At 47.6% G+C, this 17,786-nt stretch overlaps 2 protein-coding genes across 25 annotated transcripts in view; both read left to right on the forward strand.

Moving 5' to 3' along the window:
* The window catches only part of LOC111854608 (neuronal cell adhesion molecule), a 77,137-nt gene extending 70,654 nt beyond the window's left edge, over window positions 1-6,483 (forward strand). For 13 of the 18 annotated variants that reach the window (XM_023832713.2, XM_072712199.1, XM_023832717.2 and 10 more), the window contains 4 exons: window positions 408-560; window positions 1,460-1,591; window positions 1,677-1,755; window positions 4,152-6,483. In XM_023832713.2, the coding sequence (XP_023688481.1) occupies window positions 408-560; window positions 1,460-1,591; window positions 1,677-1,755; window positions 4,152-4,386 (599 nt within the window). In that variant the 3' untranslated portion in view covers window positions 4,387-6,483. The remainder of the gene's footprint in view (window positions 1-407; window positions 561-1,459; window positions 1,592-1,676; window positions 1,756-4,151) is intronic. The other 5 variants (XM_023832727.2, XM_023832728.2, XM_023832729.2 and 2 more) reach the window with 1 other exon arrangement.
* Window positions 6,484-8,059: 1,576 nt separating this feature from the next.
* cntn1b (contactin 1b) overlaps window positions 8,060-17,786 on the forward strand; it is a 41,443-nt gene continuing 31,716 nt past the window's right edge. For 3 of the 7 annotated variants that reach the window (XM_072712636.1, XM_072712605.1, XM_072712668.1), the window contains exon 1: window positions 8,060-8,267. Coding sequence is in view for 2 of the 7 variants with exons in the window: in XM_072712519.1 (XP_072568620.1) it covers window positions 9,829-9,913 (85 nt within the window). In the remaining 5 variants the exon portion in view is untranslated. Of the gene's footprint in view, window positions 8,268-8,395; window positions 8,453-9,813; window positions 9,914-17,786 lie in introns of those variants that run through there. The other 4 variants (XM_072712519.1, XM_072712538.1, XM_072712547.1 and 1 more) reach the window with 3 other exon arrangements.

Here is a 17,786-nt window from a genome sequence, read left to right on the forward strand (position 1 = left end):
AATTTATCCTGATTTAGCACTGACAGTTTAAATACTGGCAGTAGGATTTAAGTGTCCACTGCAAAATCTTTAGCTGCATTTTAAATGCTAATATACAGTCTAATGCCTCAAAGTCAGTATGGAATCATTTAAAATTCTGCAGTGGTGCTCTAACTCTGTGCAGTGCTAATTTACTATGTGAATTACCCATGATCATGCTCGCCGATAACCAACTGAGTGATATATATATAAATACTGTGTGCTTACATCTCCATCCATCTTTGCTGTACTCTGCCCATTATCATCATTATCGTCTAACGCACAGCATCGTGAAACTCACTCTCATCTCAGAAACTCAACCAACATGTTTTATTTATTATTATTATTGCTATCATTCCGAATTTCCTTTCTTCCTCAAACTCTTTTAGGTAAAGAAGAATGGACAAAGGAGTCTGTAAATGGCTCCCAGACGTATCTACTTAAAGGGTTAAAGCCTGGAACGTATAAAGTGCGGGTTGTTGCTAAAGATCACACGGGTGTGACGGTTCACAGTTCGCAAGAGCTTTCAATAACCGTCCCAGGTGAGGCGACGGGCTGGTCCGCCCCCTGCGCCTTGTAGCCAATCAGCATGCCCTCTGACTAAGCCCCTCCTAGGGGGCGGGCCTTTTCAATTCCCAATAGGGTCGTCCTGGGTGGTCGTGGACGTGTACACAAAGGTGCATGTGCGGTAGCTGTACTTCACTGCATGGCAGTAAAACATCTAAGCATAAAGACAACAGTCTGGACAGTTCGGCGCAGAAACAGACAAAAGGGTCTTTGTTGTGATGTACAAATGCAGAGAGGTGTGATTTTCAAGTATTATGGTATCGACGTTTCCTCCCATGGACTGGGTCACCTTTTTGGAGCGTCTTTTATTTGCCTGAGCTCACTTTTGCACACGGCCCATGATGCCCCTGTGCCCGTCTGCTTCCTGGGCAGAGAGTGTGAATTAGTGTGTAAGTGTGAAAGTGTGTAACAGTGGCTGCCTGCGTTTTTGGAGAACATTCCACTGATTGTGACCAGAATGTTTTCAGCTATAAGATGCATATGGAATTCTTTATAAGTGACTCTTCTCACCAGACAGCGTGAAAAAGCCGTGCTTTTCCCCATATTACCCCAATAGACCCTCTTGACGTATCTCTGCTTTATCTCCTGCATGATGCTCCAATGTATCTTTATTACACAATATATTTTTAATATACCTCAGATTTTTTCAATTCATAATGATTATTTCAAATGCCTTTATTGTTAACAGTTTTACTTGTACTGAAATTGCCTAGTCAGATTTTATTATTAGCTTCTAAGTTTTTTAAAGATTTAATTTGCTTGTTCTAAAAAAAGTTCTAAAAAATATTGGAATGGATCCAGAAGTTTCTTTTTTAACATATTCCCCCTGGTCTGCTTCTCCTCGGACGTGCGTGTGCTGCATGCCGACGTGTAGTAATACCAAGTCAACAAGTGGACATCGCCACTCAGGGCTGGTTCATTGGTCTGATGTGTGCCATCGCCCTGCTCATCCTGGTCCTGCTCATCGCCTGCTTCATCAAACGCAACAAAGGGGGAAAGTACCCCGGTGGGTAGCCGACAGGACGCATGCTTGTCTGTCCCAGGTCTCCAAAGCCCCCTCCCTCGCTGACCAGCTCTCTCTGCTCCTCCAGTGAAAGAGAAGGAGGACGCTCACGCAGATCCCGAAATCCAGCCCATGAAAGACGATGATGGGACATTTGGGGAGTACAGGTGAGCCGAGCTGGACCGTACCTAGCGGACGAGACGTAGGGCACCGTACCAAGGGGACTAGACCTAGGGTACCAGACCTAAGGGACCATACCTAGAGGACTAGACGTAGGGGCCTAGATCTAGGGAACCGTACCTAGGGGACTAGACGTAGGGCACCGTACCCAGGAAACCAGACCTAGGGTACCAGACCTAAGGCACCATACGTAGGGGACCAGACCTAAGGGATCATACCTAGAGGACTAGACGTAGGGGAATAGACCTAGGGAACTGTACCTAGGGGACTAGACATAGGGGACCATACCTAGGGGACGATATCTAGGGGACCACACCTAGTGGACTAGACCTAGGGGACCATACCTAGGGGATGATATCTAGGGGACCACACCTAGGGGACCACACCTAGGGGACTAGACCTAGGGGACCATACCTAGGGGACGATATCTAGGGGACCACACCTAGGGGACTAGACCTAGGGGACCATACCTAGGAGATGATATCTAGGGGACCGCACCTAGGGGACCATACCTAGGGGACCATACCTAGGAGATGATATCTAGGGGACCGCACCTAGGGGACTATACCTAGGGGACCATACCTAGGGGACTAGACCAAGGGGACCATACCTAGGAGACGATATGTAGGGGACCACACCTAGGGGACTAGACCTAGGGGACCATACCTAGGGGACTAGACCAAGGGGACCATACCTAGGAGACGATATCTAGGGGACCATACCTAGGGGACCATACCTAGGGGACTATACCTAGGGGACCATACCTAGGGGACTAGACCAAGGGGACCACACCTAGGGGACGATACCTAGGGGACCACACCTAGGGGACTATACCTAGGGGACCATATCTAGGGGACCACACCTAGGGGACTATACCTAGGGGACTATACCTAGGGGACCATACCTAGGGGACTATACCTAGGGGACCATACCTAGGAGACGATGTCTAGTGGACCACACCTAGGGGACCATACCTAGGGGACTATACCTAGGGGACCATACCTAGGGGACTAGACCAAGGGGACCACACCTAGGGGACGATACCTAGGGGACCACACCTAGGGGACTATACCTAGGGGACCATATCTAGGGGACCACACCTAGGGGACTATACCTAGGGGACTATACCTAGGGGACCATACCTAGGGGACTATACCTAGGGGACCATACCTAGGGGACGATGTCTAGTGGACCACACCTACGGGACCGTACCTACTGGATTGTAGCAAGCGGACGACACCTAGGGGGCTGTACCTAGTGGACCATGCCTAGGGGACCTGAATATCCATCTGTAAAACTAAAGCATATCAACATTAGGTCTGTAGCTGTGCTTAATGTTAAATATTGTGTCTTTTTTACTATTGTCTGTCTTCATCCTGTACTGTTCATCCATGTGTAGCTGTATTTGGGATGGTGGAGCGTGTTCCACTCCATGTTAAATAAGTGTCCCCGTTTCCCATTGCCCATATGTAGCCTATGCATGTAAGTGATGGGGGGGGGGGGGGGCGGTATCTGTGTTTTCAAGGCAGGTTTTTAACACTGTAGTCCCCCCTCTCAGAAAGCATCTGCATTCTTTGTTCTGGGGTGTCTAGGTCTCTGGGAAGGTAAGACGGAAACCCGCTGACCCGGCATGGTGGTCAGAGAGCGACTGACGGGCCAGCGGGGGGGTGTTATGATAGCACGCAGCATTGTCAGCCTGACTCCCATCTGTCCAATCAGCATTCTCCATTTATCCCTGGAATCATTCATCACCACTGAGCTTTACTCTTACCCTGCAGAGTCTCCTCTTAAACCCCTGCCTCCTGGTGCTTGATTCTGATTGGCTGACACTTAGTGTCATACAGATGACATCATTGCTTGGCATTTCTGCTTTTTGTCTCTTTCAAAGTCAAGCTAATGTGTACTTTGACTGGCAGGAGCCACATCATGAAGTGTGATTGGGGCATGACGTGACCAGGGGGTAATTGGGACTTGCAACAAATATTTAAAGTCTGTTTAAGTCGCAGCTATAGCTATGGAAGCTGGAATTAATAGGAAATAAATCACAAATCTACTTGCAAGTTACAAAGGACATGCTATCGCTCCTTGTAGCTAATTTCTGCCTTGGGATTCTGCAGAATATCAGTGCTTCTCTTCTCAACCCAGGCCAGAAGTGGTACTGAGGCGAATAAAGTTACACAAGGTTTCTGGCGCATGGACCCGTGGCATCTCTGCGCTTTCATCAAACCTTATTTGAATCCTTCCTTTTGGTTCATGCCATTGCAGAAGAAACTTGGTTGAATGCTGCTTGATATGCCACAGACATTATTCAGCATGCCATCAAAACGCAATGTCTAAAGAAAGGGTTTCTTTGCAATGTCTGAGCTGCCCTTTCGCCCCCTAGTGACACGGAGGACCACAAGCCACTGAAAGGAAGCCGCACCCCATCCAATGGGACGGTGAAGAAGGATGACAGTGACGACAGCCTGGTGGACTACGGGGAGGGCGGAGAAGGCCAGTTCAACGAGGATGGCTCCTTCATCGGCCAGTACAGTGGCAAAAAGGAGAGGGACACGGCTGAAGGCAACGAGAGCTCCGAGGCACCCTCGCCCGTCAACGCCATGAACTCCTTTGTGTAGCCCGAGCTTCCGGAAGAAAAGGCCCACCCACATTTCACAGGCTGTCCCCTGACACTGTGATACTCCCCCACATCCCATGTGCATCACGGTGATTTTATTTTTTTCTTTTTTTTGCAATGACAGAGACGAGCGGCAAGAGGAATCCTGAAAGATGAATGCAGCGAAATAAAAAGGCAGACGGCCTGCTGCCCGCGCGGCATCACTGTTCATAGGTGCTTTGCGTCTTCATGACCGATCCGCCAATCAGAAGAACATCCACCTTTCATCTGCTTCTAATATAGTGCATGGATAGTCGTCTACCACACATTATAACATGGAGAATAACTAGCGTACAACGTGGAAGCAGTGGTTTCATTTTGACTTAACGGTGCACATCTGAGTTACTGGGTATGCCTTTCATTTTATTGTGAAAGTGTTATATTGGTATTGTATGGAAAAAAGGCTTCAATGTCTGTGTGGACATTGTTGTGACACATGTGATGTATAATGTATAGCTATTATTATATGTCTTTTTTGCAAGACAGGAGCTGTTTGTATATAATTGCAGAAAAAAATATAGAGAGACTGGAAATTGGGGTGATGTTTGTTCATGCATAGGGTTCTGATCTCAGAAAAAAAATTCCCTTTTTAATGCAAACCTTTTGTCATACTTCCTGGGTTTGGCCTTGTTATGACATGTTAGTTATAATTTCAAGCATAATAACACTTAATCATCTTGCTTCATTTTTTCAACACTGAGAATGCTTTCTTATCGCCATCTGCGCAAACGAACACGGGCTAAAATGCAGCGCGTCAGATCATGAGGGCGCGGACACTTGGCAGCCTTCGTCCAGCACCCCCCAAACCCATTCGACACTCAGGTTCCAATCTGCCTGAGCCGTCACCTGTTAAAACCTAGCACAGTGTGGGATATCACTTCATAGTCTTCCTTTCATTAAAAGCATGCACGTACATCCCTAAGCGTCTGCAGTGCGCAGCAGTCCTTGGTTCCACCGTCGATTGTATCTGCTTCGGCATATAGTGCCTTTTAGAGAACCGTGCCCATTTCCCCTTCTGCTCATTTTGTCCGAAGAACAGAGGAATCCCAATTGGATACACAGACAGAGATAGAAGGATGTGTTTCATACACGCAAAACTTGTGAAAGGTGACCATGATCAGATTCATAATTCATATCTGTTTCATATTTTGTAACGTTACGATCACAGCGTACCTCTTGCACTCCTGCCCCGTTCCATCAGTGGAGGGCCTTGTTTTAATCTCTCAAGCATCCTAAAACAACTTCGGATTTCACAGAACAAACTACCTGGGAAACTGAGTGCCAGGGAACATAACCCTGCGAAGTTCCCGTAGCTACGATTGTGTATCGGAAGCTTGCGCCGTGTCCGGAGCCCAGGACTGGCTCACATTTATTTGGATACAGGTCGGAATCGTAGGAAACGATCAAATTTGGAGGGTGCGCAGGTCTACAGGTGAGATGAAAGAGAGAGAGAGAATTGGATTAGATTTTTGTGGTTTTCATTTTCTTTTTTTCATAACTTGCATCAAGTTTTAAGTTGAAGTTTATGCTGTTATGTGTAGATATTTTGTTCAATTTGTAAATATGTCCTAATTTACAATAGACTCCTTAGGCCACACTGATGTGACTGATTTATTACTCAAAGTGAGACAGTCGGTGGATTGAGTTGTATTGAATATTATCCTCCTTACATTTTAATTTGCTGTGATTTTTGTATACATTTTAACCCACAGGGAGGCCGCTCACAGGATCAAGCTTAAGTTCAAAATGATTAGTTTTAACTTTAAGATTGTGTTTTTAAGTTGGCTGCCATTCTTTGCTTCTGAGAATTCATGAACCTTCACAGTTAAATTGATGATACATGTTAATCATGCGGTTCCTCCAAGATTCCAAGAGAAATTAGCTGACAGCACAACAGAATGAAAGCTTTGGTAGGAAGTGTTTATGTTACAGATGACACTGTTTAATGTAGAAACAAACAAGCATGACAGAACTGCCAAATGGATTACTCTAAAATATCGCTGCAAAGATTTTGTATTTTAAATGAAAATAAATGTTGATTTCAGGATTTCACTAACAATTTATTTTATTGCTTGTTTTGTTTGCGTTTCATTCTTGAGTTTTAAGAAATGGAATTACATTCTTAAAATATAATTCTGAATATTTATAATGCACAAGAAGATCCATTTAATCTTTACAGGATGATGCACGTCACTGGCTATTCAACAAAAATGCTGGATTTTGCAGAACAATTAAAAATTAATTAACAATTAATTGTAAGTAACCACTTGAATGTGTTAATACAAGTATTCAAACATTTTTAAATGCACCATTCATCAGTAATATGCTATAGTTTACATGGCAAATTCTGCAGTAAGCATGGTGTGTGTGTGTTTTTTAATCCAACATAATACCCTAACACCAACCATTGCTGCATGACATGAGGTCAGCCTTTGGATTATGTCATCTGTCTATCTGGAATCTGTCATAACTGCCAGCATTTTAAAGTTTATCGCAGTCCTGTACTGCAGATGGGCCAGTTTATCGATTAGCCCTTTCACATAAGCATGACCCTGTACACACCCCATTCGCACCTGGACACCACCCTCGAGAGCCTGTGTGGACTTCATTCCATTCATGTGACCCAGTCGAGGGAAGGTTCCACTTTCTGCTCCCTGGGATCTGAGCTTGCAGTCTTTGCATTGGTAGGACCATCGGACCTGCATCGCTGGAGCTGTGAATGGACAGAATGTCGTCCCCCGTTTTCCGATCTCTACCTTCTGGATCAGCACTGACACATGACTGATGTGTAATTGCAGAACACAGACTAAATGACCATTCTCACTATCTACAAAAAAGGGCTAAACTCAGTTAAACTCAATATGAAATACGTCTGTTTTACCATAGCTTTAGTCATGTGGCTATATTAATATTGCTATAGTAATGTCCTGTGAAAAATTGCCTGCCCTTCCCTGTGAGAGTTATGCTGGAAATTTCCATGGCAATCAGGCATCTTTTCTGATTTTTATATGCAAAGGCAGAACACAGACGATCACGTGTCTCAGACAGTTTTTCTGGACATTTAAATTTGTGCTGTCTGTACCGTGACGAGGTTGTACACTGGCATGGAGCTGCCCTGCCGCCAGCACCATCAACAGGCTACAGTCAGACTACCGCCATTGCTACCTTATATATTTTGCCAAGCTATATGGATTTAGGATTTTTTTTGTTTCAAAATGGAAAGATAGGTTAATATATATATTTTTTTTATTTTATTTGTAATTCATAACTTAATGCCATGGTGGTGTATTTAGAATTCACAGACATACTGCTATATTCTTTGTCTAAATGACTAAACTCCTGTGAAGTTTGGGATAGGAGGGTTTTGGCTTGGATTAGCTATTACTATATCCCGATATTATATCCCGATCAGCTGCGCGAAATTAAGGCACCTTCAGGTTACAGGGAGAATCTAGTCTCCTTTTTTATCCCTGTATGACAGTAAAATTCCCCTAAGCCTTTGCTACCCAGATACACAAGGGGATTGTGGCTCAGCAGTGTTCAGTAACTGTAAACTGGCATCGTTTCGAAAAACAGCCGCATACACCCAGTAGTAATGCAACGATCATCTGCCTATCAGGTCCCCGGCACCTCATACAATCCTCAAAGCACTAGCGGCTACGGCAGGAAGGTTTGAGTTCTCACCCCTGACCGGTGCAGCAGCGCCCCCTTCGGCGTCTCCAGACACCCGATCACGGCTCACGGACTCAGCTGTTCTTCGCCGCGCTCCGCTGCTCTAATGATGCGGCGCTGACCCAGGTGGGGTCTGCGGAGAATCGGCGGACGCTGATCATCATTCGCCAGGTAAGAAAACGGCTGCGGTGCCCTAAATATCGAAAATGCATGTCTGTACACTGGACAGCATAGACAGGAGCACAGTGCAACCACATCCCGGTGATCTGTGCAGTTTTCCGGGCACTGCGCCGCTATACCGCAATGCAGAGTACTGGGTACTGGGACACCTTGCCTGCGCTCCAAGTCTTCCAGAGGTGATAAATATTATTTGACTTCCTTCAGAAGTGCAACTGAAAATGCATGGATGCAGCCAAATGTGAACACTATATTGCATTTGCAGTATGATATAAAAAAATCAAAGCATTTCTTGTTTATTTTACGACTCATACCGGCTAAAGACCGAGGCTTTTCGCATTAATACGCACTTGTCTGTTGTGTAACAGTTTTACTGTTGGATTTAGGATCTGGGAAAAATAATCTATTGGAGAACGCCTAGTTGCAGTCTCTTTAAAGTCAGGCGATTTAGAGAGCGTTGTTTCCTAATTATTTCCGCTCCTTAATTAGTCTTTGGTTAAATTAAATGTAAATAGGGCGTATTTCTGAAGCGGAATAAGGCAGAGAGCAGGGTGGAGTCCTAAGCTCTCCCGAGCCGGGCCATTACGGTACGGAGTTTAAGTTTTAAACTGTCATATGCGGATCTGGAAGCCGGCCCTTGTGGTTTGTTATCGCCTTGAGGAACCTGCTGACCTTCAGCACAACCCGGCGCTTCTGCTCATTGAAATTTAAAATAACTCGGTACTGATTTATACTTAAGCGACGTATCGGAAATACGGCAACAGTACGGCATTTCAGTATATTCAGATTTTTTTATTAAGCTATATTTTTATTTTAGTTTATTATTATTATTATTATTTTTAAAATAAGGTCCTGGTTCTCCTGGCTTATATTGGGTGTACATTTAACCTTGAGGTGTTTGATTAGAAGGAATTTATCTTTATATGAGTACAGGCTGGTGGATTGGTGTAATATTTAATTATTATTATCGTGCTTTAATATCGTATGACGTTATCTTTCAGATTTTACTGCATGGTGATTTGGACTTGTCATCCCCTATCTATTTCCAGCCAGATGTAGCCTACTATGTATACAGCTTAGTTGACTGGTGCATGTGGCTTAAATTCTGTATCTGTTTTCCATGCTTCCTTCCACTGTTACAGTATATGTGGAATTTCATGGGGTCTTTTAAAAAACATTTTAAGGTAAAATCATCCCTTACTGAAAATGGTTTATGTCAAAGGAGATGATTAAATTGCTTTTTTCAACTCCCTTAACTTTAAGATACTACAAGAAATACAAAACTGATTTAAGAAGTTAAAGCATGTTGTGGTTTGGTTTACAGATCTAAAAGCATTCAGTTGATAGGACAGGTCAAGCGATTTTTAACTCTGTACTGTTGTAAGTTAAGCCCATAACTAGATGCACTGCATATCATAACTGCAAAATGGGTCTCAAAGGTGGAACTGAAGTGCAACCCAATAAAGTGGACAAGGTACTTTCCCATGGGAACCAGGCTTTGGAGGAAAGAGTGTGATCGAAGGCCGGAAGTGCGTTGGACGTCTAGGCACTGATAATGATAACTGATCCTGTGTATTTGGGGAAAAGCTCAACAGAGTCCACTTTCGGCTGGGTTCTGTGTACTAGGGGTTCCTGTCAGGGTAAGTGCCCGTCCGACTCTGCCCGTCATGTCTCTTCCTCGTTTGGCCAGCAGGTGTTGCTGGTCATCCTGTTCCCTCTTTTGTCTTCGTACTAGTTCCTAGTGTGTTTTCCTTGGTCCCTGGGCTGCTGCATTGCTCAGTGGGTGGAGTTTGTGGCTTAAAGATTGTACTCCCCCAGGCGTGGGCTTGAGGCTGCATGGCTAATGATCAGCTTAATTTATTTCTTTGTATTTGAGCTTCTGTTCCCCAGTGTTTTGTTACGTTTCCTTTGGAGTTTCCTGTTCTAGGTTGCCCTCCTTGTGTTCTGTTCCAGTTTTATTTTGTCAGAAAAAAACAATGGGGAAAAACAAGAACAAACTACAAGAACTATAAGATAATACAACAAGGGAATAGGGCAACACTGGCCGAAGGATTAGGCAATGGGACAGAGTAACAAGCACTGTAATCTGACACAAAGACTGAGAAATGGAGTAAGGGCAGGGACTTAAATACACACAGGGAATCAGGGCAAACAAGGGACAGGTATAAATCATAATCAAATAAACCAATCAAAACGATTTGATTCAACAAGGAACAGTTGGAGTGGATTACAATTAACAAGTGCTGTAGACTGGGAAGCAAACAAACTAAAGGCTAACAACACTAGGAAAGACTAGGAACAGAAGTGCACGCAGAACATGATTAAACAAGGATACAGGAACAGGCCTGGGCGTAAATTATGGGGGGGTTGTAGCCCCCCCAATAAATCAAAACCAGCTAATACAACCCCCCCAATAATCATGTTTCCCCCGTAATGGATGGAGACCTCAACTCCCCCAATGTTCCAGCCAAAGTTACACCATTGGGAACAGGATAACCTAAAATGGGGACACAGATATAAATAATAACAGATGCTTAGGAAACAGAAAACCAACAAAATGTTAAATAACAGGAGGTTGTCCTCTGACCAGTGGGTACAGTCTCTGAGCTGGATGCTCAACCTGTTGGGTTACACAGCAGCTTGGGAAACAGGGAGACACACTAGGGCTGAAGGGCTACAAGATGGAGGAGGGAACAAGATGGCCAGCAACACCTGCTGGCCAAACAGGAACATAACACATAGGACAGGGATGGACAGGTGCCAACCCTAACATGCTGTCATTATAATAAATGTAATAATATTATTGAACTATGTGTTAGTATATTAGATTGTACTTTCTCACTATGCTATGGTCATTGTCAGATAGATAGATTGATCGATCCCAAAGGAAATGTAGGATCTAAGCATGTCAGGTGTTAAGCATTACAAACAGTGTTCTGATGGCAGGCTTTTCACAGCAGGGGTGGGTTGATTTTCCATCTGTGTAAAGTCAGGCTCAGCTGTGCCACAAATAGCTTTGCTTGCAGGTCCAAGGCTGCATTGTTATTGCTGCAAGCGGCTTTGCAGACCCATGTGGGGTCGATCAGTCCTGTAGGAATGTTGCACTTTATTGCAGAAGTGCCTTGCGCTGCCATCGCAGTGCATTGTCGTCATGGTAATAGAGCACTCTGAGCATGCTAAAGCAAGCAAGTTAAGTAAAGTACGGCTTTATTATCACATCAGTCATATTCAGTTCACTACATATGGTGAAGTGACGTAACGTTATATATAAATATCATATAAAAGCAAACAATATTGAGAAAACGGATATTGTTGGATGTGACCCATGCGTATTGAGAGCAAAATGGCTGTGAGCCGCCCGCAGTCATTTATGAGGGTATGATTAATTGATACATGTTTTCTGCAGTGTTTTTGTCAGTCAGCTAACTCAAAGCAGAGGTGAGACCCCTACGGCTCACAGCAGGCTTATGTCTAGAGGGATGCTGGCGGGAACTCGGCCCTGTAATGCTGACTTTCTGAGGGACGGGATTTTTTAATGTTTCTTTTTGAAAGCTTGCCCTGATGCCCAGGACAAACTAGGAATAAACTCAGTCACTGGTTTTATAATATTTAATTAGATGCAAGACTGAGGAGTTGTGAGGAGCACATAGCTGGTCCCTGCATTTGGGTGCCTCCTCCCCACAGCTGCCTGACTCCCTGGCCTGTCCTCATCCTTCATTACCCCAGGGTAGGGCCTCCCCCCTCTAGCAGGGGGCTGCAAAGGCAGATCCTCGGAGGAGAGGAGCCAGTGAGGCGCAGCTTGGCCTTTCACTGCTATCCGATGGGGAGGGCCCCTGCTGGCTCACTAGGGAGACCCTGTGATAGCTCCAGCCAGCCATTTTCACCAAGATATTATAACAGCATAAGAGCAGCAGGCAGCATCATTGGGCAGCACTGTTACCTCCCTCTTCCTGGAGCGGTGGGTTCAAATCCCAGCTGTGTGTCTCTCTGTAGGTTTTACTCCTCCATGTGCTGTGCAGGTGCCCTTATAATCCCCCGTAGGCCAAAGACATGCATTTCTGAGTGTGACACACTGGCACCCGGTGCTTAGTGTACCGCTGCCCTGGGTGTAGGGTCCAGAGCTCCTGTTTAATCAGGGTAAGCAGTTAATGGATGGATGGAAATAACATTAGGTTTGTCAAGAAAGGAAAGTCAACCACAGATCTACTGTTAACTATAATTAGATTAGCCAGAAGTTCACCTTGGACAGATAAATTACATTTTCTAATGTCGGGGTCTGAGAAACTTCAGGCTGAATTTTAAAGACACAGAATGGGGGCTTAAATGACTGGGGTTAAATCTCAGAATCTCCTGATTCAGTTCAGATCTGAATGTTTGACGGGCAGCTGTGGCCTACAGGGGTAATGTTCACGCGTTTATCAGCTATGAAAATACGTGCGATGACAGAATCATCACTTATTCTAGTCATTCTGCATAGGAAATTGCTTTTATTTCCTCTTCTCTCCTCACTTATTTATGTTGCTTTAATTTTATATCTGTCCTGAATAGCTAGAGATCTGTCTTTTCAGAAAGGGAAATTAAACTGGGTAGTGATCAATTGGGGAGCATGTGGATGCTTGGTAGTGATGTTGCATTTGAGTAGAATTCCTCAGGATGTCCTCATCCTGTCATACTTCCCTGCCTGCAGATGCCTGTCAGCTTCCTCTCCTGCTGTCCTGTGATTTCTATGTGGTCCAGAGAGAGGTCCTGTCAGGTGAATAGAATGGATGACAGGCGGCGGAAAACAAATCTAAAGTAAATGAGGGGCTGTGCAGACGGTTTGGCATTTTTCCTGAGCCTATTATAAATAATTTCTCAAGGGTGTAGATTTTAAAGGAGGTCCTGTCTCACATTGTTTTCTTGCAAAATTAATTAAATAACTGTACCTTGCTGTATATAAAATATGAACTACATTGTTACAGGGCATAATGTGTGCCGGGAAGAGATGACTATAACAGAAAACTATAACTGAACCTAATATTAAAACAAGCTGTTTTAAAATGATGTGAGGGATATAGGACTCTCGAGGAACAAACAGGCACACTTAGGTTAGCTTCTAAAAACTATTTTACTACTAGTAATACAAAATAATTTATGCATATATTGGATCAAAGGCAATGCAAAATAATCCCGTATCACCAGTGATATCTAATAATTATGTTTTTTTTAAATATATATACACAGTGGTACCTCAGTTCTCAAACTCATTAGAACTCGAATTTCTTAAAAGTCGAACCAACCAGTTAAAAAAAAAATTACCTAGAGCTCGATCTGAATCTCAGAAGTCAAATCGTGAATGCCGACCTAAGATAACTTGTACGCGCGGGGAAATGAGTCACGCGGCACGTCTCTCCGCGGAAACAAAGGGTAATGCTTCAGTCTCAGCCTCGTATTAGCTGTGATAGCACCATGCATGTTTACACTAACTGAATACATATATTTACAGAGTAAAAATATATTTAGACAATGATAGACGGTAACAGTAATTATTATATAATAAAATACACTTAAAAATAAAGATTTCTTATTCATTATTTTAATATTAATAATAAACCATTAATACATTTAATTATAATAATATTGTCGTGCCGATTGGGGACGAAACGGAGACAAGGGCGCAGACGTCAGGGTATCGGGGAATACGGGGTTTAATTACAGGTAAGGCAGGCAAAACGCAGATGGACAATACAATGACCGGACTGGGGAAACAAACTGAAATGCGAACTAAATACAGAGGGCTAGTGACAACAACCAGAAACAGCTGATCATACGGGGATTCCATACGGGGTTAACGAGGGGGCGTGGCACATGGAAGGAGAGGACGATCGGGGCAGGACACATTGTTTGGATACATATTAGTAATCTAATTAGGGATTACTAATATATATGTCACGATCGGACGGTAGGCGAGCCGTGGAAGTAGGTGAGAGCAGCCAGGAAGTCAGGTAACGGGATTTATTAAGGGAGGGACGGACAGGCATGGACATCTAACGTGACACTACAATGACGGATCTGGGGAAACTGAGACACGGACTAAATACAAAAGACTAGCCAGACATAACAGGACACAGGTGATCACAATCAGGGCTGAACACGAGGTAACGAGGTGGGCGTGGCACACATTAGGATCGGACGGAGCGGGGCGTGACAGAACCCCCCCCCCCAAAGGCACGCACACAGGGCGCGCCCGAGAGGAGGCGACGGACGAGACAAGACCGGGGAACAGGACCTGGAAGACAAAAGCAAAACATTAACGGAGAACAGGAAACAGGACGGAGACACAGAACAGGAACAGGGACCAGAAACGGAGGGGACACGGAGGGAGCCTCCGGGCCCCCCTGCTCCGGCTTGGCGTCGGACGGCGCCTTCCCCGGCTCCGGCTGTGCCCCCTACTGGCCGCGTGATGGCGGTGCCCGCCCGCGGGGCGTGACATAACCCCCCCCCCAAAGGCACGCCCGAGTGGAGGCGACGGATGGGACGAAACCTGGAAGACAGAACCTGGAAGACAGAACCAAATCATCAACGAGGGACCGGAAACAGGACAGAGGAACAAAACAGGAACAGGGACCAGAAGAACGACAAGACATGACAAAGAACGGGAAACGCAGACAGGCAAACAGAGAAGGGGGACACAGAGGGAACACCCACAGGTGACACGAAGGGGCCAGGAGTGAACAGAGGAGACACAGAGGGCAGAGGAGCAGAGACAGGAGGCAGAAAGGGAAAGGGAGGAGGAACCAGGGGAGCCCGAAGGAACCCAGGTGGGCGACGGGCAGCGGCCGGAGGGGCCGCAGGCGAGAGGGAGGAGGGAGCAGGAGGGGACCACCCAGGGGCCAAGGGAACGGGACGAGGGAGTGAAGGAGCGGACATGGAGGGAGCAGGAGGGAACACCAGTGAAGGCAGGCAGGAGGGGGAAGCCGCGGCAGGCGGAGGCGCAGCCGGAGCCGGACAGGGGGACCCGGAGGCGGCCGACACGGAGCCGGAGGCGGGACCGAGGACCGGCACCGAGGAACCAGGGGGGGACCCGGAGGGGACCGCCAACCCCGAGCCGGAGGACCCGCAGGCAGCCACCGAGCCACAGCCAGGGGCCGAACGGGCGAGCTAGGGGGCAGGGGGGGCGGGACCCAGGCCCGACGCCTATGTGCCCGTCCCTTACGGGACACTGAAAGGCGGGGTCCTGGGGGGTGTCGGCCTTGCCGGGGTAAGGGCGAGGGAGTCAGGAGGGAGGACAGAGCCGGGCGGACAATTGTCAGGGCCTCTACAGAGGCAACAGGCGGGGCAGCCGGAGCCGCGGGCGTGGCTGCAGGCGGGGCAGCCAGAGCCGCGGGGGTGGCCGCGGGCGGGGCAGCCAGAGCCGCGGGGGTGGCCGCCAGAGCCGCGGGCGGGGCAGCCAGAGCCGCGGGCGGGACTGGAGAGTCGGGCTGGACTGGAGAGTCGGGCTGGATGGGAGAGGCGGCCTCAGGCAGGGCCGCGGGCTGGACGGGAGAAGCGGCCTCAGGCAGGGCCGCGGGTGTGTGGTCAGCAGGGGGCGCCTTGGCGGGCGCCGCCATCACTTGGCCAGCAGGGGGCGCCTCAGCAGGCACCTCGGGCACCTTAGTCACGTGGCCAGCAGGGGGCGCCTCGGCGTGCACCTCCGTCGTGCGGCCAGCAGGGGGCGCCTCGGCGTGCACCTCGGGCGTGAGGCCAGCAGGGGGCGTCGCAGCGGGCGCCGCCATCATGCGGCCAGCAGGGGGCGCCGCAGCGGGCCCCTCGGGCTGTTCAAGCGCCGGTAGGACAGGCGGGTCAGGCAGGACAGGCGGGTCAGGCAGGACAGGCGGGTCAGGCAGGACAGGCGGTGCCGCGGGCAGAGCGGCGGCAGCAGCAACAGGCGGTGCCGCGGGCAGAGCCGCGGCATCAGCAGCAGCAGGCGGGTCCGGCACGGGCGGCAGGAGGGGCGCCGAGCGACTAAGCGCTGCTCCTTTAAGGGCTTCAGAGACCCGGGGTATAGTGTCTCTCACGCCGCGAATGCCACCGTGCCCCAGACGCTCCGGCCGATAAATATAAACCTCTAACGTAGGCGGCTGCTCTCCGGGGACGCTGGCTAGGCGGGCAGCGGCGATGTCATCCCAGGTGGGTGGTGAGCCCTCGTACACACCGGCTGGGAGCAGAGTGCAGGCTCCCAAGCGGAGCGTTGGGATCGCCTCCCGTCGCTCGATGAGCCGGCGCTGCAGGCGGCGGAGGCATTTCCGGGCTTTGGTAAGTGGGTATTCCTGTCCAGGTGGGCGCTCCTTCTGGAGCAGGTCCCTGCCCCGGCTAGCCAGCTCCAGGGCTACAGGGTCCTCCTGGACCTCGGGCTGGGAATGCCAATACACAAAGTCCTGCAGCAGCCTGAGCCGATGGTGCTCGGACTGCTGCTTTGTGTTTTTGCGGAGACTCGTCATTCTGTCACGGTTGCGGAGAGGCGAGCAGGGAAGCAGGGGAATGGAGCCAGGAAGTCGGGTTGAAACGGGGATTTATTCGGGAAAGACGGGACCGGGGAATCACAACAGGCAACATTAATGACGAGTCTGGGGAAGACTGACTCAGACGAGGACTAAATACAAAAGACAAGCCACGGATAACGAGCCACAGTTGAGAACAATCAGGGCGAAACAGGAGGTAATGAGGTGGGCGTGGCACACATCGGGAGCGGACGGAGCGGGGCGTGACAGATAGATAGATATATAGATAGATATAGATATAGATAGTTTTATATATATATAAAACCATCCATCCATCATCTAACCACACATCTGGGTTAGGTTTGCACAGGCTATTTGTGGGACAGGTGCCCAAATGGGGGGTGGGGGGGGGGTTTCCACTTCTTTGGCCGACCTTGCTAAATTTAGCGTGATTAACATTAACTTGATTAATTTCACAAAGGGAACTTTTGGGCTGCTGGTGCTCGATAAATTTTGTTGGGGGGTGGCAGTCATTTTCAATTGTTTGGGCAAAGGGGGCAGGTCCTCACCCCCTCCCCCCCGTTTTGCCAGTGGACAGGGGACAAGGTTGGGGTTCACTACTGATGGGATCCCAGTCTAATCATATGGCCTATACACACACTCGTACACACATAATATTTATATTATTATCAGTGTTGTTAATGGTAATGATGTGAATAACAATACTGCTTAACCCTTTTAAAATATTCTACAGGGTCTAAGTACAGATTAATAGATGTAAAGCTGGTTTGTAAGATGTTGTAGCAGGTGTCCCTTTACAGCCCAGAGCACGTGGAGGGGCTGCTGGGATTGTGTGTCTGCTTTTTGTAGCGAAACACAGTGACACACGCAGCTTAACAGAGACTCTGACCTGTATGTGCCTCCCCCCCCCATCCAGTGCATAGACAGGGATTACTGGCTGTTGGGATGTTTTAATCGGAGGACATGTGGGACAGCCCAGCCCCCCAGTCTCCTCTCTGTAACCATTTATGTTGGCATTTTTTTTCACCAAGCT

This window comes from Paramormyrops kingsleyae, chromosome 1 (genome assembly GCF_048594095.1).
Source record: "Paramormyrops kingsleyae isolate MSU_618 chromosome 1, PKINGS_0.4, whole genome shotgun sequence".
NCBI lineage: Eukaryota > Metazoa > Chordata > Actinopteri > Osteoglossiformes > Mormyridae > Paramormyrops > Paramormyrops kingsleyae.